At 44.3% G+C, this 25,595-nt stretch overlaps 1 protein-coding gene across 2 annotated transcripts in view; it reads left to right on the top strand.

The window, feature by feature from the left end:
* Positions 1-19,042: 19,042 nt before the first annotated feature.
* sh3bgrl2 (SH3 domain binding glutamate-rich protein like 2) overlaps positions 19,043-25,595 on the top strand; it is a 60,373-nt gene continuing 53,820 nt past the window's right edge. The window contains exon 1 of one of the 2 annotated variants that reach the window (XM_067983876.1): positions 19,043-19,105. In XM_067983876.1, coding sequence (XP_067839977.1) covers positions 19,052-19,105 — 54 coding nt within the window. In that variant the 5' untranslated portion in view covers positions 19,043-19,051. Of the gene's footprint in view, positions 19,106-19,188; positions 19,345-25,595 lie in introns of those variants that run through there. The other variant, XM_067983877.1, reaches the window with a different exon arrangement.

Below are 25,595 nucleotides of genomic sequence, written 5' to 3'. Positions count from 1 at the left end.
ACATGACTCCAACTGTATCGTACTGTTGGAGAATGGGTGTTCTTACCTATAAGTTACTCCTCAAAATAATAGGGTTCACAGCATTGATTGTCAGACGTTCACATGAGCATACAATAATAATAATTATTGACAATAATTAAACATACATTTAACAGCAGCACTTACAGCAAAACCTTGCGAGTTATTAGCCGCAGAATGCAAAACACGTAACAGTTCCCAGCTCGGTTGTTTTCTAGGTTGATCCGACTTTTGAATTCCAAAGTTTCTGTTCTAACACACTATTGCTGGGATGGTTCAGGTTCATAATGACAGGGGGGCCTCAGTGGCTGGGGGAGTGGGGTTCAAAGGATGCTGTTTTCATAGATCTGGGAAGGAAATAAGTAGGCTGGAGATAGGTCCGGGATAAACAGTTTACTTGAACCTATTATCAACATTTCAACTTGTAGTAAAGCTTGTGAGAATTTTTGTTGGAACTTAAATACTGGTACAGAGCTATCGAGCGGCCAGAGTGAGGAACTGCATGAAGTCTCCCAATTTAGAGATTACACAAATTGGGGTTGTATTCTCTAGAGTTTAGAAGGTGAAGGGGTGATCTGATCGAAGTTTATAAGATATTAAGGGGAACGGATAGGGTGGATAGAGAGAAACTATTTCCACAGGTTAGGGATTCTAGGAGTAGGGGGCACAGTCTAAAAATTAGAGCCAGACCTTTCAGGACTGAGATTAGAAAACATTTCTACACACAAAGGGTGGTAGAAGTTTGGAACTCTCTTCCACAAACGGCAATTGATACTAGCTCAATTGCTAATTTAAATTGTAAACAATTTTACAACACCAAGTTACAGTCCAGCAATTTTATTTTAAATTCACAAGCTTTCGCTTGTGAATTTAAAATAAAATTTCTCCACATCATCGCTAATTTAAATGTGAGATAGATAGCTTTTTGGCAACCAAAGGTATTAAGGGATATGGGCCAAAGGCAGGTATATGGAGTTAGATCACAGATCAGCCATGATCTTATCAAATGGCGGAGCAGGCAAGAGGGGCTGAATGGCCTACTCCTGTTCCTATGTTCCTATCAGATTAGTGTTAGTGTTTTCAATCTATTGTTTAACATGGAAATGGCCGATCACAACACCACCTACAGGTGTCTTTGGGTTAACACTTTTAAATAGGATTTTGGCATAGATGGAGCCTGTCGTATGAGTTTTCAATGCATTTTGGAACGGAATGCCTTTTCTTAATAAAACCATAACGAGACACTGGGTTGTCATCAAACAAAAAACCTAACAAAAGTGCTCCCTTTTTAGAGGGGCACAACTAATAGAGAACTAAACTGTAAAACAAAGGAAACTTATAAAATTAAATAATAATATTACATTTGTATTCAGTATTCCCTCCAGTCCCTGTGGTGCCCACTGGTCGCAGAAGGCCTCAAGCGTACCGGCGGACACCGCGTGCTGCTTCTCTAGGGCCACCCGGGAGCGGACAAGGCCGCTGAAGAGAGGCAGGCTGCCAGATCGACAGCCCCCACGGGTCGTGTCCAACCTGGACTTGTGGATGGCCACCTTGGCCAGGTTTGGAATGGAATGTTGCAGCCCACTCAGCATAATAATATAAAATAGATTTTAGCATATCTTTGCTCGTATTTTAGAACTAATCCTTTGTCAATGACTTTTGTGTTCGCTTTATCTGAATCTGTATTGCTTGTACTTCAAATACTAACCATGAATAATGATAAAAGGAGATTATGTGACCCCCAGACTCAAGTTACCTTTCACATTAGGAGAATCAAGCCTTATGGTGCTGTTATTAGCTGTTCTACAAGAGTGACTCAGGAGGCATCGATTGCACATGGAGTAGCACTCTCACCTCTGAGTCAAACAGTTGTAGGTTCAAGTTCCACTCCAAAGACTTGAGCACATAATCTAGGCTGATGCTTCAGTGCCGTACTGAGGGAATGTTGCACTGTCGGAAGTGCCGTCTTTCAGATGAAATGTTAAACCATAGCCTTGTCTGCCCTCTTGGGTGGATGTAAAAGATCCCATGGCACTATTTGAAGAAGAGTAAGGGAGTTCTCTCCAGTATCTTGACCAATATTTATCCCTCAACCAACATCACTAAAACAGATGATCTGGTCATTGTCATTGCTGTTTGTGGGATTTTACTGTGAGCAAATTGGCTGCTGCGTTCCTGCATTACAACAGTGACCACACTTCAAAAAGTACTTCACTGGCTGTAAAACGCTTTGGAACATCCTGAGGTCGTGAAAGACGTTATATAAATGCAAGTTTTTTCTTTCCTTAATAAAATTATATTTCTGTATTGTGACCCTTTCCAAAAAATTCATCTGAACCATCTTGTCATCAACAACAAACTGAAAATCCCTACTTGAATTAAGACAAAGATTTTATGTGTGTGATTTTAAGTTTATTTGGGAAAAATTAAAGCTACAGAGTTTTCAATGTAAAATCTCTTGCAAGAAACTTTACTTTGTTAATAAACAAGGGCACGATAACATGATCAGGGACAAGATCATGTCCATGTGTCTGCTACTACTAATTTATTTCTTTTGAACTAGCTTGAAGTCTGCACTGCACAATAGGCTAGACGAGTGTTCATCTTGAATCCAGCCCAAATTAATGTGATGAAAATCTCCTGCCTCTGTTCAATGGTTCTACTATGTAAAATGACTTTGAGTTTTGTGCAGTTTAACAATAGATCTGGCCAATAATTCAGCCCCAAGTAAAACTAAATCGATAGCCTAAGATGTTTCCCACACATAAGGAGTGCTTGCTGACCTACATTGGCTCCCGGTCCGGCACTGTCTCGATTTTAAAATTCACATCCTTGTGTTCAAATCCCTCCATGGCCTCGCCCCTCCCTATTTCTGTAATCTCCTCCAGCCCTAAAACCCTCCAAAATCTCTGCGCTCCTCCAATTCTGACTTTTTTTTTAAATTCGTTCACGGGATGTGGGCGTCGCTGGCAAGGCCGGCATTTATTGCCCATCCCTAATTGCCCTCGAGAAGGTGGTGGTGAGCCGCCTTCTTGAACCGCTGCAGTCCGTGTGGTGACGGTTCTCCCACAGTGCTGTTAGGAAGGGAATTCCAGGATTTTGACCCAGCGACAATGAAGGAACGGCGATATATTTCCAAGTCGGGATGGTGTGTGACTTGGAGGGGAACGTGCAGGTGGTGTTGTTCCCATGCGCCTGCTGCCCTTGTCCTTCTAGGTGGTAGAGGTCGTGGGTTTGGGAGGTGCTGTCGAAGAAGCCTTGGCGAGTTGCTGCAGTGCATCCTGTGGATGGTACACACTGCAGCCACAGTGCGCCGGTGGTGAAGGGAGTGAATGTTTAGGGTGGTGGATGGGGTGCCAATCAAGCGGGCTGCTTTATCTTGGATGGTGTCGAGCTTCTTGAGTGTTGTTGGAGCTGCACTCATCCAGGCAAGTGGAGAGTATTCCATCACACTCCTGACTTGTGCCTTGCAGATGGTGGAAAGGCTTTAGGGAGTCAGGAGGTGAGTCACTCGCCGCAGAATACCCAGCCTCTGACCTGCTCTCATAGCCACGGTATTTATATGGCTGGTCCAGTTAAGTTTCTGGTCAATGGTGACCCCCAGGATGTTGATGGTGGGGTATTCGGCGATGGTAATGCCGTTGAATGTCAAGGGGAGGTGGTTAGACTCTCTCTTGTTGGAGATGGTCATTGCCTGGCACTTATCTGGCACGAATGTTACTTGCCACTTATGAGCCCAAGCCTGGATGTTGTCCAGGTCTTGTTGCATGCAGGCTCGGACTGCTTAATTATCTGAGGGGTTGCGAATGGAACTGAACACTGTGCAGTCATCAGCGAACATCCCCATTTCTGACCTTATGATGGAGGGAAGGTCATTGATGAAGCAGCTGAAGATGGTTGGGCCTAGGACACTGCCCTGAGGAAATCCTGCAGCAATGCCCTGGGGCTGAGATGATTGGCCTCCAACAACCACTACCATCTTCCTTTGTGCTAGGTATGACTCCAGCCACTGGAGAGTTTTCCCCCTGATTCCCATTGACTTCAATTTTACTAGGGCTCCTTGGTGCCACACTCGGTCAAATGCTGCCTTGATGTCAAGGGCAGTCACTCTCACCTCACCTCTGGAATTCAGCTCTTTTGTCCATGTTTGGACCAAGGCTGTAATGAGGTCTGGAGCCGAGTGGTCCTGGCGGAACCCAAACTGAGCATCGGTGAGCAGGTTATTGGTGAGTAAGTGACGCTTGATAGCACTGTCGACGACACCTTCCATCACTTTGCTGATGATTGAGAGTAGACTGATGGGGCGGTAATTGGCCGGATTGGATTTGTCCTGCTTTTTGTGGACAGGACATACCTGGGCAATTTTCCACATTGTCGGGTGGATGCCAGTGTTGTAGCTGTACTGGAACAGCTTGGCTAGAGGCGCAGCTAGTTCTGGAGCACAAGTCTTCAGCACTACAGCTGGGATGTTGTCGGGGCCCATAGCCTTTGCTGTATCCAGTGCACTCAGCCGTTTCTTGATATCACGTGGAGTGAATCGAATTGGCCGAAGACTGGCTTCCGTGATGGTGGGGATATCGGGAGGAGGCTGAGATGGATTATCCACTCGGCACTTCTGGCTGAAGATGGTTGCAAACGCTTCAGCCTTGTCTTTTGCACTCACGTGCTGGACTCCGCCATCATTGAGAATGGGGATGTTTGCAGAGCCTCCTCCTCCCGTTAGTTGTTTAATTGTCCACCACCATTCATGACTGGATGTGGCAGGACTGCAGAGCTTTGATCTGATCCGTTGGTTGTGGAATCGCTTAGCTCTGTCTATAGCATGTTGCTTCCGCTGTTTAGCATGCACGTAGTCCTGAGTTGCAGCTTCACCAGGTTGGCACCTCATTTTTAGGTACGCCTGGTGCTGCTCCTGGCATGCTCCTCTATACTCCTCATTGAACCAGGGTTGATCCCCTGGCTTGTTGGTAATGGTAGAGTGAGGAATATGCCGGGCCATGAGGTTACAGATTGTGCTGGAATACAATTCTGCTGCTGCTGATGGCCCACGGCGCCTCATGGATGCCCAGTTTTGAGCTGCTAGATCTGTTCTGAATCTATCCCATTTAGCACGGTGGTAGTGCCACACAACACATTGGATGGTGTCCTCAGTGCGAAGATGGGACTTCATCTCCACGAGGACTGCGCGGTGGTCACTCCTACCAATACTGTCATGGACAGATGCATTTGCAACAGGTAGATTGGTGAGGACGAGGTCAAGTAAGTTTTTCCCTCGTGTTGGTTCGCTCACCACCTGCCGCAGGCCCAGTCTAGCAGCTATGTCCTTCAGGACTCGGCCAGCTCGGTCAGTAGTGGTGCTACCGAGCCACTCTTGGTGATGGACATTGAAGTCCCCCACCCAGAGTACATTTTGTGCCCTTGCTACCCTCAGTGCTTCCTCCAAGTGGTGTTCAACATGGAGGAGGACTGATTCATCAGCTGAGGGAGGACGGTAGGTGGTAATCAGCAGGAGGTTTCCTTGCCCATGTTTGACCTGATGCCATGAGATTTCATGGGGTCAATGTTGAGGACTCCCAGGGCCACTCCCTCCTGACTGTATACCACTGTACCGCCACCTCTGGTGGGTCTGTCCTGCCGGTGGGACAGGACATACCCAGGGATGGTGATGGAAGAGTCTGGGACGTTGGCTGAAAGATATGATTCTGTGAGTATGGCTATGTCAGGCTGTTGCTTGACTAGTCTGTGGGACAGCTCTCCCAATTTTGGCACAAGTCCCCAGATGTTAGTAAGGAGGACCTTGCAGGGTCGACTGGGCTTGGTGTTTTGCCGTTGTCGTGTCCGGTGCCTAGTGGTCCGATGCCGGGTGGTCCGTCCGTTTTTTTTCTTATTATGACTTTTCGTAGCGAGATTTTACAACTGAGTGGCTTGCTCGGCCATTTCAGAGGGCAATTAAGAATCAACCACATTGCTGTGGGTCTGGAGTCACATATAGGCCAGACCGGGTAAGGGCGGCAGGCTTCCTTCCCTAAAGGACATTAGTGAACCAGATGGGTTTTTACGACAATCCGGTAGTTTCATGGCCATCATTACTGATACTAGTATTTTAATTCCAGATTTTTTTATTTAATTAATTGAATTTAATTAATTAATTGAATTTAAATTCACCAGCTGCTGTGGCAGGATTTGAACTCATGACTCTGGATTTTAGTCCAGGCCTCTGGATTACTAGCCCAGTAACATAACCACTATGCTACCGTACCCATCCCCAATTTTTATCGCTCCACCATTGGCGGTCGTGCTTTCAGCTGCCTCGGTCCTAAGCGCTGGAATTCCCTCCCAAAACCTCTCCACCTCTCGAACTCTCTCTCCTCCTTGAAGTCGCTCCTTAAAACCTACCTCTTTGACAACTTTTTGGTCACCTGCCCTCATATCTCTTAATGTAGCTTGGTGTCCAATTTTGTCTGATAACGCTCCTGTGAAGAGCCTTGGGACATTTTTACTACATTTAAGGTGCTATATAAATGTAAATTGTTGTTATATTATTATGAATTGTTGTTATCTTTGGCTCACTGTAAAAGATCACAAGGATGTGGGAAATGGAAAAGTTGACACTTGCAGTAGAGGATGCTTCCCTGAAGTTTGGTTTAAGGTACATTGTTGAAGCAGAGCATAGGAAGGTTCATTTTATACTATACCTAACTTAGAAGTGCTTGACGTTGTTACTGGGTGTCCTAAAACAAAAAGAGTTTCATTTTCTAGCATGAGCATCCTTCACCTGGAAGAGCATAAATAAATAAATAAATAAATTTATGATACAAATACACATATGTAGAAAAAACACAATGATGTGGGTTTTATTATTTGTTCATAGGATGTGGGCATCGCTTGCAAGGCTACCATTTATTGCCCATCCCTAATTGCCCTTGAGAAGGTGGTGGTGAGCTGCCTTCTTGAATCGCTGCAGTTCATGTGGTGAAGGTTCTCCCACAGTGCTGTTAGGTAGGGAGTTCCAGGATTTTGACCCAGCGACGATGAAGGAACAGCGATATATTTCCAAGTCAGGATGGTGTGTGACTTGCAGGGGAATGTGCAGGTGGTGGTGTTCCCATGCGCCTGCTGCCCTTGTCCTTCTAGATGGCAGAGGTCGTGGGTTTGGGAAGTGCTGTCAAAGAAGCCTTGGCAAGTTGGAGTGGAGCTGGATTGCTCTTGCACAGAGCAGGCGCAGACTTATAGAATCATAGAATCATAGAAGTTACAACATGGAAACAGGCCCTTTGGCCCAACATGTCCATGTCGCCCAGTTTATACCACTAAGATAGTCCCAATTTCCTGCACTTGGCCCATATCCCTCTATACCCATCTTACCCATGTAACTGTCCAAATGCTTTTTAAAAGACAAAATTGTACCCGCCTCTACTACTGCCTCTGGCAGCTCGTTCCAGACACTCACCACCCTTTGAGTGAAAAAATTGCCCCTCTGGACCCTTTTGTATCTCTCCCCTCTCACCTTAAATCTATGCCCCCTCGTTATAGACTCCCCTACCTTTGGGAAAAGATTTTGACTATCTACCTTATCTATGCCCCTCATTATTTTATAGACTTCTAGAAGATCACCCCTTAACCTCCTACTCTCCAGGGAAAAAAGTCCCAGTCTGTCTAACCTCTCCCTATAAGTCAAACCATCAAGTCCCGGTAGCATCCTAGTAAATCTTTTCTGCACTCTTTTTAGTTTAATAATATCCTTTCTATAATAGGGTGACCAGAACTGTACACAGTATTCCAAGTGTGGCCTCACCAATGCCCTGTACAACTTCAACAAGACATCCCAACTCCTGCATTCAATGTTCTGACCAATGAAACCAAGCATGCCGAATGCCTTCTTCACCACCCTATCCACCTGTGACTCCACTTTCAAGGAGCTATGAACCTGTACTCCTAGATCTCTTTGTTCTATCACTCTCCCCAACGCCCTACCATTAACGGAGTAGGTCCTGGCCCGATTCGATCTACCAAAATGCATCACCTCACATTTATCTAAATTAAACTCCATCTGCCATTCATCGGCCCACTGGCCCAATTTATCAAGATCCCGTTGCAATCCTAGATAACCTTCTTCACTGTCCACAATGCCACTAATCTTGGTGTCATCTGCAAACTTACTAACCATGCCTCCTAAATTCTCATCCAAATCATTAATATAAATAACAAATAACAGCGGACCCAGCACCGATCCCTGAGGCACACCGCTGGACACAGGCATCCAGTTTGAAAAACAACCCTCTACAACCACCCTCTGTCTTCTGTCGTCAAGCCAATTTTGTATCCAATTGGCTACCTCACCTTGGATCCCATGAGATTTAACCTTATGTAACAACCTACCATGGGCTGAATGGCCTCCTTCCGTTCTGTAACCGTTCTATGACTCTATGCTTCAGTGCATCTTGTAAATGGTACACACTGCAGCCATGGTGCGCCAGTGGTGGAGGAGTGAACGTTTAAGGTGGTGAATGGGGTGCCAATCAAGCGGGCTGCTTTGTCCTAGATGGTGTCGAGCTTCTTGAGTGTTGTTGGAGCAGCACTCATCCAGGCAAGTGGAGAGTATTCCATCACACTCCTGACTTATGCCTTGTAGATGTTGGAAAGGCTTTGGGGAGTCAGGAGGTGAGTCACTTGTCGCAGAATACCCAGCCTCTGACCTGCTCTTGTAGCCACAGTATGTATGTGGCTGGTCCAGTTAAGTTTCTGGTCAATGGTGACCTCCAGGATGTTGATGGTGGGGGATTTGGTGATGGTAATGCCGTTGAATGTCAAGGGGAGGTAGTTAGACTCTCTTTTGTTGGAGATGGTCATTGCCTGGCACTTGTCTGGCGCGAATGTTACTTGCCACTTATGAGCCCAAGCCTGGATGTTGTCCAGGTTTTGCTGCATGTGGGCTCGGACTGCTTCATTATCTGAGGGGTTGAGAATGGAACTGAACACTGTGCAATCATCAGCGAACATCATGTGTGGCATAAAGGTGTCATTATTACTGCTACTTCTATTAAGTTGTAACATTTATTTTAATTTTAATTAAACTAATATAACACTTTTAAAACACTGAAAACATTTGTGCTGAAACAAACATAGCACCTGCTGAAGTGAAAACTACTTAGAACAAAGAAACATGCTGGTTGGCGTAGACTGTTTCTGACTATTCCAGGAGTTGAGTCTACCTGAAAACTCCTGATTGCGACAGTGACATACCTTTAAGAAATCCACTGTGGGTATCTACAGTTATAGATCATCTAGGTATCAATATGTAATATATTAGAAGTCTTAAATGTATCATGCACATCCCGTACACATTTGTCACAATTTTTGTGCAACACTTTCTATGCTAACATTTACAAGGTATCAACATTTCTCATCATTTGTCAATGTTAAAGCAAGTGGCTCTCATGCTTCTTTAATAAAAATTCTTACAGGCCTCCAGACACTAGGTGGGGGTGCTGTTCCACTCCAAACTACCTCCACTGGTCAATATTTAGTAATAGTCCCACTACCTGTTGTCTGTTGGCTCCGGTCCTTGTTTAACCTCCCTCCCTCCTGGCATGGGGAGGGTGGGTGCTGTTAAAGTAACCTTGGTAGGTTTCTTTTGTGCATTCCATTGATTGTACTTACTGCGATCACAGAGGGATAGATTCTGAGTCCAGTCGCAGGGGCACTGATGAAACAAACTGCTCTGTCCTGGATGGTGTCACGCTTCTTAAGTGTTGTTGTGGCTGCACCCATCCTGGGAAGTGGTGAGTATTCCAACACACTCCTGACTTGAGCTTTGTAAATGGTGGAGAGGCTTTAAGGGGTGAGGAGGTGAGACACTCATTGCAGAGTACCCAACTTCTGCCTCGTCTTGTAGTCATGGAGTTGGTATGGCTAATTCAGTCCAACTTCTGGTCAGTGATGATCCCCAAGATGTTGAAGGGGTTGGGGGGAGGGGGAATCAGCATTGGTGGTGCCATTGAAAGTTCAAGGGGTTATGGCTGGGCTTTCTATTTTTTGAGATGGCCATTACCTGGCACTTATCTGGCATGAATGTCACCTGCCACTTGTCAGCCCAGCTTGAATGTTAGCCAGGTTCTGCTGTAGTCTTGCATGGGCTGCTTTATTATCACAGGAGTTATAAATAGAGCTGAACGCTGTGGAATCATCAGCAAACAGCTCGACTCCTGATATTATGATGGAAGGAAGGTTATTGATGAAGTAGCTGAGAATGGTTGGTTGCAAACGCTTCCCTGAGGAACTCCTGCAATGATATCCTGTGGCTGTGATGATTGGCCTCTGACAATCACAACCAGCTTCCTTTGAGTCAGGTATTATTCCAACCACTAGAGGATTTTCCCTTTGACCTCCATTGACTTCACTTTTGCCATGGTTTTTTATGCCATATTTTGTCAAATGCTGCCTTGATGTCAAGGGCAGTCACTCTTATCTCTCCTCTGGCCTTCAGCTCTTAAATCTATGTTTACATCAAGGCTGTGATCAGGTCAGGAGTAGAATAGTTGGTCGGGTTAGATTTATCATGTATTTTGTGGATAGGACATACCTGAGCAAACTTCCACATTGTTGGATAGATGCTAGTGTCATAGCTGTACTGGAACAGCTTGGCTAGAGGAGCAGTTAGCTCTGGTGCACAGGCCTTCAGCACTACAGCCGGGATGTTGTCAGGGCCCATAACCTTTGCTGTGTTTGGTGCACTTAGCCACTTTTTAATGTCACATGGAGTGAACTGAATTGGCTGAACATTAGCAGCTATGGTGGGGGGACCTCAGAAGGAGGCCAAGAAGAATCATGCCATTGACACTTCTAGCTGAAGATGGTTGCAAACACTTCAGCCTTGTCTCTTGCACTCACCTGCTCGGCTCCACCACGGTTGAGAATGGGAATAGTCATGGAGCCTCCTCCTCCTGTTAGTTCCCTGGTTTCCACCATCATTCTCAACTAAATGCCATAGTGATACAGAGCTTTGCTCTGATCCATTGATTGTGGGACCATTTAGCTCTGACTATAGCCTGCGGTTTTTGGTGTTCAGCTTGCAGGTAGCCCTGTGTAGTAGCTTCACTAGGCTTCACCCTCTTTCTAAGGTATGCCTGGTGCTCTTGGCATGCCCTTCCACACTCCACAATGAACTTGGGTCAGTCTGTAGGCTTGATCGTATTCAAAGAGTGAGCGATGTGCTGGGCCATGACGTTACAGATTGTGCCAGTATACAATTCTGCCGCTGCTGATGGCCCACATTGCCTCATGGATGCCCAGTTTTGGGCTGCTAGATCTGTTCCACTTAGCAAGGTGAGGATGTCCTCAATGGAAGATGAGATTTTGTCGTCATAAGGACTGTGCGATAGTCACTTCTACCAATGCTATTGTGGACAGACATATCTACAAAAGGTAGGATGGTGAGGAATGAGGTCAAGTAGGGACAAATTTCTGAAGTGTATTCAGGAGAACTTTCTTGATCAGTATGTTTCTGGCCCAATGAGGAAGGAGGCATTGCTGGATCCCATCCTGGGGAATGAGGTGGGTCAAGCGGAGCAAGTAGCAGTGGGGAAACATTTAGGGAACAGTGATCATAGTATCATAAAGTTTAGATTAGCTACGGAAAAGACAAGGAGCAATCTAGAGTAAAAATATTTAATTGGAGGAGGGTCAATTTCAGTGGGTTGAGAATGGAACTGGCCCAGATAAACTGGGATCAAAGATTGGCAGGCAAAACTGTAATTGAACAATGGGCTGCCTTTAAAGAGGAGATGGTTCGGGTACAGTCTAGATACATTCCCACGAGGGGGAAAGGTAGGGCAACCAAAGCCAGAGCTCCCTGGATGATGAAAGAGATAGAGAGTAAGATGAAGCAGATTGTACAAGTGAGAATCAGGCTGAATATAGAAAGTACAGAGGAGAAGTGAAAAAGGAAATAAGAGGGACAAAGAAAGGGTATGAGAATACACTGGTGGCTAACATATAAGGGAATCCAAAAGTCTTCTATAGGCATATACATAATAAACAGGTAGTAAAAGCAGGGGTGGGGCTGACTAGGGACCATAATGGAGATCTACGCATGGAGGCAGAAGGCATGGCTGAGGTACTAAATGAGTACTTTGCATCTGTCTTTACCAAGGAAAAAGATGCTGCCAAAGTCACAGTAAAAGGGGAGGTAGTTGAGATACTGGATGGGGTTAAAAATCGATAAAGAGGAGGTACTAGAAAGGCTTAAAGTAGAAAAGTCACCCGGTCTGGATGGGATACATCCTATGTTGCTGAGGGAAGTAAGGTTGAAAAGTAAGGGGGCTGGCCATAATCTTCCAATCCTCCTTAGATATGAGGGTGGTGCCAGAGGACTGGAGAATTGCAAATGTTACACCCTTGTTCAAGAAAGGGTGTAACGATAAACCTGGCAACTACAGGCCAGTCAGTTTAACTTCAGTGGTGGGGAAGCTTTTAGAAACGATAATCCGGGAAAAATTAATAGTCACTTAGACAAGTGTGGATTAATAAAAGGAAAACCAGCATGGATTTGTTAAAGGCAAATCGTGATTAACTAATTTGATTGAGTTTTTTTGATGAGGTAACAGAGGGAGTTGATGAGGGCAATGCAGTTGATGTTGTGTATATGGACTTTCAAAAGGCGTTTGATAAAGTGCCACATAATAGGCTTGTCGGCAAAATTGAAGCCAATGGAATAAAAGGGGCAGTGGCAGCCATGGATACAAAATTGGCTAAGTGACAGGAAACTGAGAGTAGTGGTGAATGGTTGTTTTTTGGACTGGAGGGAGGTGTACAGTGATGTTCCCCACGGGTCGATAATGGGACCACTGCTTTTTTTGATATATATTAATGACTTGGACTTGGGTGTACAGGTTACAATTTCAAAATTCGCAAATGGCACAACACTTGGAAGTGTAGTAAACAGTGAGGAGGATAGTAATAGACTTCAAGAGGAAATAGAGAGGCTGGTGGAATGGCAGATGAAATTTAATGCAAAGAAGTGCAAAGTGATACATTTTCGTCGGAAGAACAAGGAGAGGCAATATAAACTAAATGGTACAATTCTAAAGGGGGTGCAGGAACACAGAGACCTGGGGGTATATATGCATAAATCTTTGAAGATGGCAGGATAGGATGAGAAATCAGTTTTAAAAAGCATACGGGATCCTGGGCTTTATAAATAGAGGCCTTGTAAGATTCTCAAAATTCACAGATCCCCCAAAAACTCAGAGAAAAACCCTAAAGAAATTCACCTTTACCCTGAGTATGGGAAAACTTTGGCCATTGACTATAATCCTAAAATGGAAGGATAGTTGAGAGGTCACCAGACGAAATCTACAACCCACACGTGGAAGGTGGGAGAATTACTGCTTCAGACATGTCTCTGTTTTAATGCAAAACGGACAGCAGGGGGTCGATAAGCACTCCCATTGAAAGAGATAACTGTTTCCAGACTGGTGGGGCCATGCTTTTGTTTTAATGCAAAACCTATCAACACCTAGGACGTTGGATGCAAAAGGAAGCCTTATGTGACAAGCTCTAAATCAGAATTAAAAACAATGACACATTGGGAGAAGCAATTTGCAATATGATTGGGACCATTAAAAGGCCATCAAAGAACTTTGTAAGAACTGTTTAAACAGACCATTGTAGAAGAGACAGCCACAAGGCGAAAGCTCTCTCTCTCTCTCTCTCTCTGGCTTGCTGGCTCTGGTGGGCTGCTTGTGTTGGTTCTGCCTGTGTCTGGAAAGAAGAGCAGTTTGTAGTTTCCAGCAAACAACAAGGCGAGGGGAAGGCAGTTTGACAAGGAAGATCAGCAGCTCTAGAAGCAGGCCGGCACACAAGAAGAAACTGTCTTGGTTCTGCCTGTGTCTGGAAAGAAGAGCAGTTTCCAGCAGACAACAAGGAAAGCAGTTCGACAGGGAAGGACAGCAGCTCTAGAAGCAGGCCGACACACAAGAAGAAACCAGAGCAACAGTCCCAGTGACCGTCAGACACCTCGCGGCAACAAGGGCCTTACGAAACAACCAACCGAATATTACCACCAACCAACCGGGTAATATTGAGCCACCGCGACCAAAGAAAACCAACTCGGGAGAAAACCGAAGATCCGCAAAGTTTCCACTCTACGATCTATTTCTGACTTACCTCTGGGTGAATTATTGTCAAGGTTTCGTTTGGTGAGCATTATCCCTGGTCCTTTAGAGTCCAACCTAACTAGTACAGTGGGATTGGGAGGGGTGAGGTATCCTTCTACTGTATTTTCCCTCGCGTGTACTGTAGTGTTCCCCATTTTATTAGAGTGTTAAGATTGTTGTGTTGTATTTCCTCTCTTGAATAAAGGTAAAAGTTTCTTGCACCAAAACCAGTTGTCTGCTGCACTTTGTCACAACCCCCAAATAAGTCCAAGGTCTAGAACCCAGGGAGTGGGAGCGATTCGGACCGCTCAGAAGTCAGAGGTGAAGCTGACACACACCACCACCCCCTACAGCCTGGAGTACAAAAGCAAGGAAGTTATGTTGAACCTTTATAAAACGCTGGTTCAGCCACTGCTGGAGTATTGTGTCCAATTCTGGGCACCGCACTTTAGGAAGGATGTGAAGGCCTTAGAGAGGGTGCAGAAAGGATTTACTAGAATGGTTCCAGTGATGAGGGACTTCAGTTACATGGATAGACTGGAGAAGCTGGGGTTGTTCTCCTTAGAGCAGATAAAGTTAAGAGGAGATTTGATAGAAGTGTTCAAAACCATGAAGGGTTTAGATAAAGTAAATAAAGAGAAAGTTCCCATTGGCAGAAGGTCCAAGAACCAGAGGATACAGATTTAAGGTGATTGGCAAAAGAACCAAAGGTGACATGAGGATAAACATTTTTACGCAGCAAGTAATTATGATCTGGAATGCACTTCCTGAAAGGGTGATTGACGCAGATTCAATCGTGACTTTCAAAAAGGAATTGGCTAAATACTTGAAAGGAAAAAATTTGCAGGGCTACAGGGAAAGAGCAGGGGAATGGGACTAACTGGATTGCTCTTACAAAGAGCCGGCACGGGCTCAATGGGCCAAATGGCCTCCTTCTGTGCTGTAACCATTCTATGATTCTATGATTCCAAGTAGATTACTTTCTTTTGTTGGATCCCTCCACCTAACAGAGGCTCAGTCTGGCACTTATGTCCTTCAGGACTTGATCAACTCAGTCAGTAATGGTATTACTGAGCCACTCTTGGTGGTGAGCATTGAATTCCCCCACCCAGAGTATATTTTGTGCCCTTGCTTCCCTCAGAGCTTCCTCCATGTGATGTTCAACATGCAGGACTACTGAGTCATCAGTTGGGAGGGGGCTGGGGGTGGGTAGTGATCAGTTGGAAGTTTCCTTGACCTTATTTGAACTGAAGCCATGAGACTTCATGGGGTCCAGAGTCAATGTTGAGGACTCCCAAGCCTACTCCCACCCAAGTGCATATCACTGTTCATCTTCCTTTGGTGGATCAGTCCTGCTGGTGGCACAGGACATACCCAAGGATGGTGATGGAGGAAACTGGGATGTTGGCTGATAGATATGATTCTGTGAGCATGACTATGTGAGGCTGTTGCTTTATTAGTCTGTGGGACTAAGTGATGTCCTGTGGCATTGTTCATGGTAAGTCAGAGATTTTATAAGAGTAGGGGCTCTTCAAGGGCTTTCTACATAACTGATGTGGTGTCTCAAGGGTTCCCTACCCAACCGATGTGGTGATAGGCTCGGCCGATCTGATTTATCTGTGAAGGACAAAAAAATCAATTCTCTTTGTCAGTCTCCTGGCTGGCTCGCCATTGTTAGAATCCCGTATGCCGGCATGTGATTCCTTTTAATTAATCCGATCTGATACCATATTAGTTAGAGAATTAGTTAGAGTTTTTCTTGTTCACAGACAGCGTTTGATCATTTTATATAACAATCATTGAGCAGTAACTAACAGTCTTAAACAAGCATGAAATTACCCGTTTAGTGACTGGACTGCAGGCGCAGATGGCCTGTTACTATTTGTTCCTCAGAGATTTACACAAGGTTAGGCCTGAAGCCAGCATGGATCCCCTGGATATGTCCAATTCTCCTCCTCCTCCGACTGCAGGGTTTCTGACTAAAAGTCACTCTTTATGTACCCTATTTTTGCCTGAGGAATGTACACTTCGGCACGTACTCATCTGCAGGTGGGGGGCCTATACAATATCAGTTGCACTATTTTCTTAACTGCATAAACGTGGTTAGGTTATTCATGGAATCAGTCCAAAGGTTACCCTTTTGCCCTTACCACATTTGCAGAAGCAGAGCAAAGGCTCTTCCAAAACAGCTGACTACTGCAGCTTTGCAACTTCTCTGATATCTGACCATATAGTTCTGTTAGAAGGGTCAGTGGTTTTCCATGCTGCTGCTTCATTATACTTTGCCCACTGCCTGTTTTTGCTATTTTAATCTGTTTACAGCTGATTTCATATTTAATAGATTCTTAGTTTATTTGATAGATTCTTGCAGGTTATGCCAGGTGGTATTATCAGTGACACCGATTTATCAGTGTTGAGAACAGCTCTGGGATCTGGGAACTCTGGCAATGGGACCCAAGGTGAGACAATACTGGATGGGGTCTCAGGGTCGAGCAATTTTTTTGAAGAGGATCCAGACTTTGGGAGTACTGAGAGGAAGGTCCTAATCTAGAACCACTGCAGGGAGGATTTCTGGGTGCATTAGGGCAAGTACTTGGATCTGGAATCACTGGTAGAAGGGGCCCGGAAGCATTGTTGGCCAGAGTGTACCAATATTGGGGGTTTCAAGGATATGGTAGCATTGGACGGCAGGGTTTAGCAATCTTTTGAGGGAGCGGGTCCTAGAAGATCGGGACCCATTTCGGCCCATCAGGCACCCCATGATGTTCTTGTCTCAGCTATGGCCCCTTTTGGCTCGTCATGCACTCCTACACTGCTGTACCCATCATCCGCTAGTTTCTGTCTTCAAGTTCCCGCCTTAAAGCATTATTTGTGAGTGTGCCAACCTATAGAGTTTCTACAGAGGTACGGAAACCTGGTGGGTATGGCACTAGATTTGCAATGCAGAGGTCACGAGTTCAAATCAAATTGCCATTTTGAATTCAATAAATCTGGTAATTTGTGGGCTAGCTGCAGAAAGCTTCTCGATTGCTGTAAAAACCCAACTGGTTTGACATAGTCCTGCAGGGAAAGGAGCCTGCCATCCTGACCCGGTCTGGCCTACATGTGACCCCAGTCCCACATTATGTGGTTGACTTTTAGCCCTCTAAAGTGGCCTAGCAAGCCAAACAGTTAGAAACAATTGCTACAAAGCTCAATAATAAGAATCTATAGGCAATGACCCAGACCTTGTATCAGGATAAGACTAAGCAATCTCAGCCCAATCAACCCTGCAAAGTCCTTCTCCCCAAGTTGCAAAAATGAAAGTGCGTGGAGTTGGAGGCAATCTATTGACATGTGTAGGGAATTGGTTCGGAGGTAGAAGGTCAGAGAATGGGGATAATGAATGTGTACGCCAATTGGCAGGATGTGACTAGTAGTGTCGGCCAGGGATCTGCACTGAGGCTTCAGTTTTTCCCTACTTTTATCAATGACTTAGATGATGGAATAGAGAGCCGTATATCCAAGTTTGCTAATGATGCTAACTTAGGTGGCACATAAGTAATGTAGATGGGAGCAGAAAGTTGCAAAGGGACATTGGTAGATTAAGTGAGTCGGCAAAATTGTGGCAGGTGGCGTTCAATGTGGGAAAGTGTACGGTCATCCACTTTGGTCTTAAGAAAGATAGATCAGTGTATTTTCTAAATGGTAAGAAGCTAGAAACTGTAGAAGAGCAGGGAGATTTGAGGGTCCCTGTATATAAATCACTAAAAGCTAATGGACAGGTACAAAAATAATTTTAAAAGCTAATGGAATGTAAGCCTTTATCTCAAGGGGGCTGGAGTACAAAGGGGTGGAAGTTATGCTACAGTTATATAAAGCTCCAGTAAGACCTCATCTTGAGTACTGTGTTCAATTCAGGGCACTGCACCTCATGAAGCATATATTGGAGGGGGTGCAGCACAGATTCACCAGAATATTACAAGGGTTAAATTATGATAGATTGCATAGACTAGTCTTGTATTTCCTTGAGTTTGGAAAATTAAGAGGTGATTTAATTGAGGTGTTTAAAATGATTAAAGGATTTGATAGGGTAGTTAGAGAGAAACTATTTCTCCTGGTGGGGGTGGCCAGAACAAGGGGGCAGAACCTTAAAATTAAAGCTCGTCCATTCAGGAGTGATGTCAGGAAGCACTTCATCATACAAAGGGCAGAGGAAGTCTAGAACTCTCTTCCCCCAAAAAGCTATTGAGACTAGGTCAATAGAAAATGTCAAAACTGAGATTCATAGATTTTTTGTTAGGTAAAGTTATTAAGGAATATAGAACCAAGGTGGGTAAATGGAGTTAAGATACAAATCAGCCATGATCTAATTGAATGGCAGAACATGCTTGAGGGGCTGAATGGCCTAATCCTGTTCTTGTGTCCCAAGAGATTACCGTCAGGTTGAGCTACAAAACCCCAATGGCCTCGGTATTGGCAGGTTAAACAACCCAAAATATCACTCAGTAATTCTTATTTCCTGAACCGCCTTTACTATTTATTTTCTATATCTCTGTCTTCACTGCAGTAGGGCTTTTACAAACGGTCCTTTATAACATTCCGCATTACATTGACACAAACCACGCTCAGTTCGGAAGCAGATACGGCCATTCAACGCTGAAATGCAGTACTCTTGACAACAGGTGCCCCCCCCCCCCAAATGGATGGATGGATGGATGAATGAATGGGGCTATCCCCTTGGGGAGATTGAGCCGATCGATGTCAGGTGCAGTATCCCGACGTGAGCTATGCGGCCGCGGTGCACGCTGGGAAATGTAGTCCGCCGCCGGCCCCGGCTCCACTGAGCGGCGCGAGGAGAAACTACATTACCCAGCATCCCGCGCGGCCGAGCAGCGATGGGCTGGATACGAACAGCAGTGAATGGGCGAAGCGCTGCAATCCCATGCAGGGTGAGATCGGTAATGAGATTGGAAACGTACATTTATTTATTTACTTACTTACTTCCAACTCAGTGTCATGAATTCATAGGCGGCGGCAGCAGCAGCAGCAGCAGCAGTCGATTAGGTTGAAAGCGATAACCATAACGTCGCGGCAGATTTTTTGTTAGCTTAATCCGCTGTTTTTCCTCTCCCAATTTGAGAAGATGGTTATTCGTGTGTTCATCGCCTCCTCTTCTGCCTCTGTTGCGGTAAGTAGGAAACCAGCAGCTGGTTTATGCTGCGGGAGGTTACGGTCATGTTTGTGTTGCAGCTGTACTTCGCTTCAGCAACGAGAGTAAATAAAACAAACCCTCGTTTATAGATATTTATGCATTTTTAAAAAAAAATAGAATTGGGTCTCAAACTTCAAACAAAATAACATTTTTACGTTGTCTTGTATTACTGATATCGTTAAGCTATAAATGCAGTGTATATGGAGCGATGTAGAACGTGGCATGTGTCTAAATTGGAATTTGACGGACTATTTCTCACAATAACTGGAATGCAGATTATGAATTTAGAAAGACTTTTTTTGCTGGTGTATAAGTGTCACAGATGCAAGGGAGTTATGATTTGTTTTTCATATGTGACAAAACTTTGGAAATGCGTTGCCAGCGGTGTAATAATCTAAGTTGCGAGTGAGTCTGTTCAGTTTATAGATATGCTCCGAAAAGCTTGAAGGATTTCTACTTAACTGAATTATTGCGGAATGTCTCTTTAAGGTATACACCGTGCTGACATAATATGCACTCTTCCTCCTCCTCCTCTCTTTTCCCCCCCTCCCCCGCAAGGCAGACGAGGGAGGGTGGTCCTGCTCTCAACCTCCCCTCCCTTAATGCCACCCTCGACCAACTGTGAGGAGGCACGCAGACTGGGGACTGCACAACCAATTCTTGTTTGCTACTGTAACCGGGAGACACGTGCTCTCTGTTTTATACCTCCCAATAGAGTTTGGGATTGAACCTACCTCTCTCCACTCTGCACCACTATATATTGGTATTCCAATGCACACGCTACTGAGCCACTCTCACAAATTGTTTTTATTTTCACTATAGTGAATAGTCAAGATAGGTGGCAGCAAAATTCTTATTCCTAACTATGGGATGAGTCTTGTTCAATGTGTTTCTATGATTTTAATATGTGTGGATTATTAATGCGATGTTTAACTTTATTCGGGGCAGTGAATGAAGCCGTTGACTGTTCACCCCCTGGATAATTATTTTTCATTGGAATGAATTATTTGGATGGTGGACATAACGTTTGTAAGAAAATATTCTGCGTTTTTAACCCATATGAACACTGGAAGAGTTAGCTTTTAAAATATAAACACACACTTCCTTTGAACAGCCTTGCCAGAACCTCTATTACACTGCTACTTTAGGGTCAGTCTGAACTGGTCCCAAATAGATAAGTGCTGAATAATTATAGCCAAAGTTATCCAACCCTGTAGGTTGAGCACAGGTCAGTGCTCCTGTAATGTCCTCCAGGTTTTTGTGTACAGCGATTGATTTAGGTATTCTGGGGTAGGAAATAGATGCATGCCAACTTTTTTTGCTTATAGCAGTCCTTTGATTAAATAGCATGAATCTGACGTGAAATTGTTACCTGCAACACTTCTACCTACCATTTCAAACCTGTTTATTTTTTGTTGTGATGTAAGCATAGCTCCCATAGCAGCTATAAAACTGGCCTGGAGCTCAAATTGCACTGTAATAAATTATTAGAACAATTCATTTGGAAACAGATGCTGTTATACACTGTTTTTGTTTTATCATATCATTACTTGTTCATATGGACCTATGCATTGTAACTCATGTCAACTTGTCTTTATTACACTGCAATAAAGGAAGCTTGCTTTCAAAACAGAAACACAATGGGATTATTCACTAAGCTTTTGTATTCTAGTGATAATACGCTGTGGATGTATTGTCTTAAAATATGCCTTGTTGCATTTGTTACATGTTCTGTATAGCAATTCGAAATTTGTTTGTATAACTTTGTTTTCATTTTAGTGTTGGACTTCCTTATAACCACAGTGCAGAATAATAAGTCTTGCATATGGATTAAAAAATAATACAGCAGGAAAAGCTCTAGTGCTGTTGGAAAGTGACAGCTGAATTGAAAGAAGTGGGTGGTCTTAAGGCTCAAATGGTGAAGTATTGGACTCCCAATCAGAATGTCTAACATTGAATGCAAATCTTGACTGACATTTCAAATCAGTAACCTTCACTGTGTCAGTTTTATATGTACCTTCAAGGGTGGCAGGATGAATGCATTATACAGAAAAAGAGCAGGATCAGCCCTGTGTCACTTAACTATGCTTTTGGTCAGTTTATTTTTGTAGCAGCATTGCTGGTTGTGAATAATTTAATAATTGAAACTTTGTTTCCATTCATTCAGAAAGAAAATATGAGGAACTAATTGGGTACATTGAAAAAACGTAGATATTTTGGGGAAGGGGGAAATAGACTTGTGAATAAAATCTGAATATGAGTGTGACTTGTATGATAATGCACTTTATTTTGTGATGTGATTTTTGAACCTCTAACTCCTCTGTTGCTCCAATAAATGTGAGGCTAAATGATTGAGTAAATTAAAATTTACGGCGAGCTTTCCCTTCACTCTCAAGGTCCAGCTTTCGCTATAGGTAAAGGTTGAGTGCATTATCTTACTATGATTGGATAGGTGTGGATCTTGATATGATTTCATTGCTGAAATTAATTTTTTCATATTTAAGTTGCTTCATTTTAAAAAAATAATCATAGGGCATGAGGACCAGGAGAGCAGTAGTGCAATGTTGCCACTAGGAATTTGGTAAAGTGTAATGTGAAATTTTCATACAGCTGCTCTGTAGGAGTTATTATCCATATTAGGAATTCAGTAAAGTGCAACAGTGTGTGAATTTTTTATACCATGTTTACTTGATCTATCATTGTACTGTGGGATTTTTTTTCACACATCATTGTCATCCTGAGCTTGAGTTGTGTCTGGAAAGAGTGTTGTGATTTACAGTGGAGCCTTGATATATTTAATGCTAATACATTGAATATCTTGATTGAAGTTCTTTTGCACTCCAGGTGCCTAGATATAAAATGTGTGAAAATTAACTTCAGTATATCGAAATAAATCTTCAATACATTAAAGTTTTTCTTTTTAGCTCCAGTCTTTGTTTTCCATAAGACCATAAGAGATAGGAGCAGGAGTCGGCCATTTGGCTCCTCGCGCCTGCTCCGCCATTCAGTGAGATCATGGCTGATCTGATTTTTACCTCAACTCCACTATCCTGCCCTTTCCCCATATCCTTTGACTCCCTTGCTGATCAAAAATTTGTCTAACCCAGCCTCAAACCTCAACTTTCCACTGTACAGTCGCTGTTTCTGAGCATAGGCCGCATTGTAGAGTGCGGGTCTGCAGCAGTTTGGGAGAGTGTGGGACTCTTCAGTTATCAACAGCAATGGGGCATATTAAAATCAACTGATTCAAATTTCTCAGCCTCTCCGGTATCATCACATCATTCACAAAGCATTCAATAGAGCGACTTCTGGGAACTGGGGAATCAGCTGATTTCAGTGTGCATGTACTAGTGCTGATAACCTCTCTTCTAGGGTGGGATACTTCAGTTGGGCTGGACTCCACTGACAATTAGATAATTAAGAAACGTTGACATACCAAGTGATGGATGTGAGAGTCCCTCCAGTGCTGCTACTGAACTAGATCCCGTGGGCAGATAATCCCTCCTAGCTAAGGTACCACAAAAACAGTTCGACTGTTAATATATCAAGACTTTGATATATTGAAACTTAATAGAAAATGCTGGAAACATTCAGCAGGTCAGGTAGCATCTGTGGAGTGAGACACAAGAGTTAACATTTCAGGTCAATGATTGTTTATCATGACTGGAACGCACGCACACTGAGCAGGAGTAGGCCATATGACCCCTCAAGCCTGCTCCGCCATTCAATAAGATCATTGCTGATCTTTGAACTCCACTTTCCAGCCTGATCCCCATATCCCTGGATTCCCCTAGAGTCCAAAAATTTATCTATCAGCCTTGAATATACTCAACGACTCAGTATCCACAGCCCTCTGGGGTAGAGAATTCCAAAGATTCACAACCCTCTGAATGAAGAAATTCCTCCTCATCTCAGTCTTAAATGGCTGATTCCTTATCCTGAGACTATGCCCCCTAGTTCTAGACTGTCCAGCCAGGGGAAACAACCTCTGAGCATCTACCCTGTCAAGCCCCCCTCAGAATCTTATATGTTTCAATGAGATCACCTCTCATCCTTCTAAACTCCAGAGAGCATAAGCCCATTCTTCTCAACCTCACCTCATAGGACAACCCTTTCATCCCAGGAATCAATCTGGTGGACCTTCGTTGCACCGCCTCTAAGGCAATATATCCTTCCTTAGATAAGGAGACCAAATCTGTACATAGTACTCCAGGTGAGGTCTCAAGTCCTGTACAATTGTAGTAAGACTTCCTTACTCTTGTACTCCAATATTAAGTATACAGATATTAAATGCATCAGTATTATCAGAAAATTGATAGCAATGTCCTAGTCTTAAAATAGCGCAAACTTGTGGATTACAGGCTTATTATAAAGATAAGAAAGAATTTGTGTTTATATAGTACCTTTCACGACTGCAGGATGTTCCACAGTGCTTCATGGCCAATGCTCTTCAAATAGTGCCGTGCGATCTTTGAAATCTACCTAAAAGAAAGACTTGCATTTATATAGCGCCTTTCACAATCTCAGGATGTTCCAAAGTACTTTTACAGCCAGTTACATATGTCTGAAGTGTGGTCACTATTGTAATGTAGGAAATACTGCAGCCAAATTGTGGACAGCAAGGTCCCACAAATAACAATGTGATAATGACCAAATAATCTGTTTTAGTGATGCTGGTTGAGGGATAATTATTGGCCATGACACTGGGGAGAATTCCCCAGCTCTTTTTTGAAATAGTGCTATGGGATTTTTTTACGTCCATCTGAGAGGGCCTTGGTTTAACATCTCATCTGAAAGGCAGCATCTCAGACAGTGCAGCAATTTCTCAATACTGCAATGTAGTATGAGTCTAGATTATGCACTCAAATCTTTGGAGTAGGGTTTGAACCCACAACCTTCTGACATACAGGTAAGAGCGCTACCACTGAACCAAGGCTGACACCATACCCTTTGTAGTGGGGAAAATACTTGAGTCCATCGCAAAGAAAGCAATTCAGGTTCTGCAAGAACTACTCCCACTTGTCATGCTGCTTACATAAAAGAATGTCTCCTACCATTTTACAGGGAAGTGGGGTTGGAAGAGAAGTGGTCACTAAGCTGCAGATAAGAGGTTTATGGGAGAGACTGAAGGGATGATCAAAGAGAAAGATTTCACTGGAGACTTTCCAAGGCAGGCAGGGAGAGCGAGCAAGAGAGCAAGGCTAAGTGATTTAGCGAGAGAGTTCCAGAAGGCAGGGATGGGTGGGCAATCAGTCATCTGAAGTCACAAGTTTTTTTTTATTCATTCCTGGGATGTGGGCATCTCTGGCAAGGCCAGCATTTATTGCCCATCCCTAATTGCACTTGAGAAGGTGGTGGTGAGCCGCCTTCTTGAACCGCTGCAGTCCGTGAGGTGAAGGTTCTCCCACAGTGATGTTAGGTAGGGAGTTCCAGGATTTTGACCCAGCGACGATGAAGGAACGGCGATATATTTCAAAGTCAGGATGGTGTGTGACTTGGAGGGGAACGTGCAGGTGGTGGTGTTCCCATGTGCCTGCTGCCCTTGTCCTTCTTGGTGGTAGAGGTCACAGGTTTGGGAGGTGTTGTCGAAGAAGCCTTGGCGAGTTGCTGCTGTGGATGGTACACACTGCAGCCACTGTGCGCCGGTGGTGGATGGGGTGCCAATCAAGCGGGCTGCTTTGTCCTGGATGGTGTCAGGCCTCTCGAGTGTTGTTAGAGTTGCACTCATCCAGGCAAGTGGAGAGTATTCCATCACACTCCTGACTTGTGCCTTGTAGATGGTGGAAAGGCTTTGGGGAGTCAGGAGGTGAGTCAATGCTGCAGAATACCCAGCCTCTGACCTGTTCTTATAGCTACAGTATTTATGTGGCTGGTCCAGTTATGTTTCTGGTCAATGGTGACCCCCCTCCCAGGATTTTGATGGTGGGGGATTTGGCACTGGTAATGCAGTTGAATGTCAAGGGGTGGCGGTTAGACTCTCTTCTCGGAAGTGGTCATTGCCTGGCACTTGTCTGGCGCAAATGTTACTTGCCACTTATCAGCCCAAAGCTGCAAGCGGGCGCGGACTGCTTCATTACCTGAGGGGTTGCGAATGGAACTGAACACTGTGCAATCATCAGCGAACATCCCCATTTCTGACCTTATGACTGAGGGAAGGTCATTGATGAAGCAACTGAAGATGGTTGGGCCTAGGGCACTACCCTGAGGAACTCCTGGGGCTGAGATGA

The sequence above is a fragment of the Heptranchias perlo genome, chromosome 5 (assembly GCF_035084215.1).
Source record: "Heptranchias perlo isolate sHepPer1 chromosome 5, sHepPer1.hap1, whole genome shotgun sequence".
Classification (NCBI taxonomy): domain Eukaryota; kingdom Metazoa; phylum Chordata; class Chondrichthyes; order Hexanchiformes; family Hexanchidae; genus Heptranchias; species Heptranchias perlo.
Note: the sequence above shows the minus strand (reverse complement) of the source record. Positions and strands in the feature narration are given on the sequence as shown.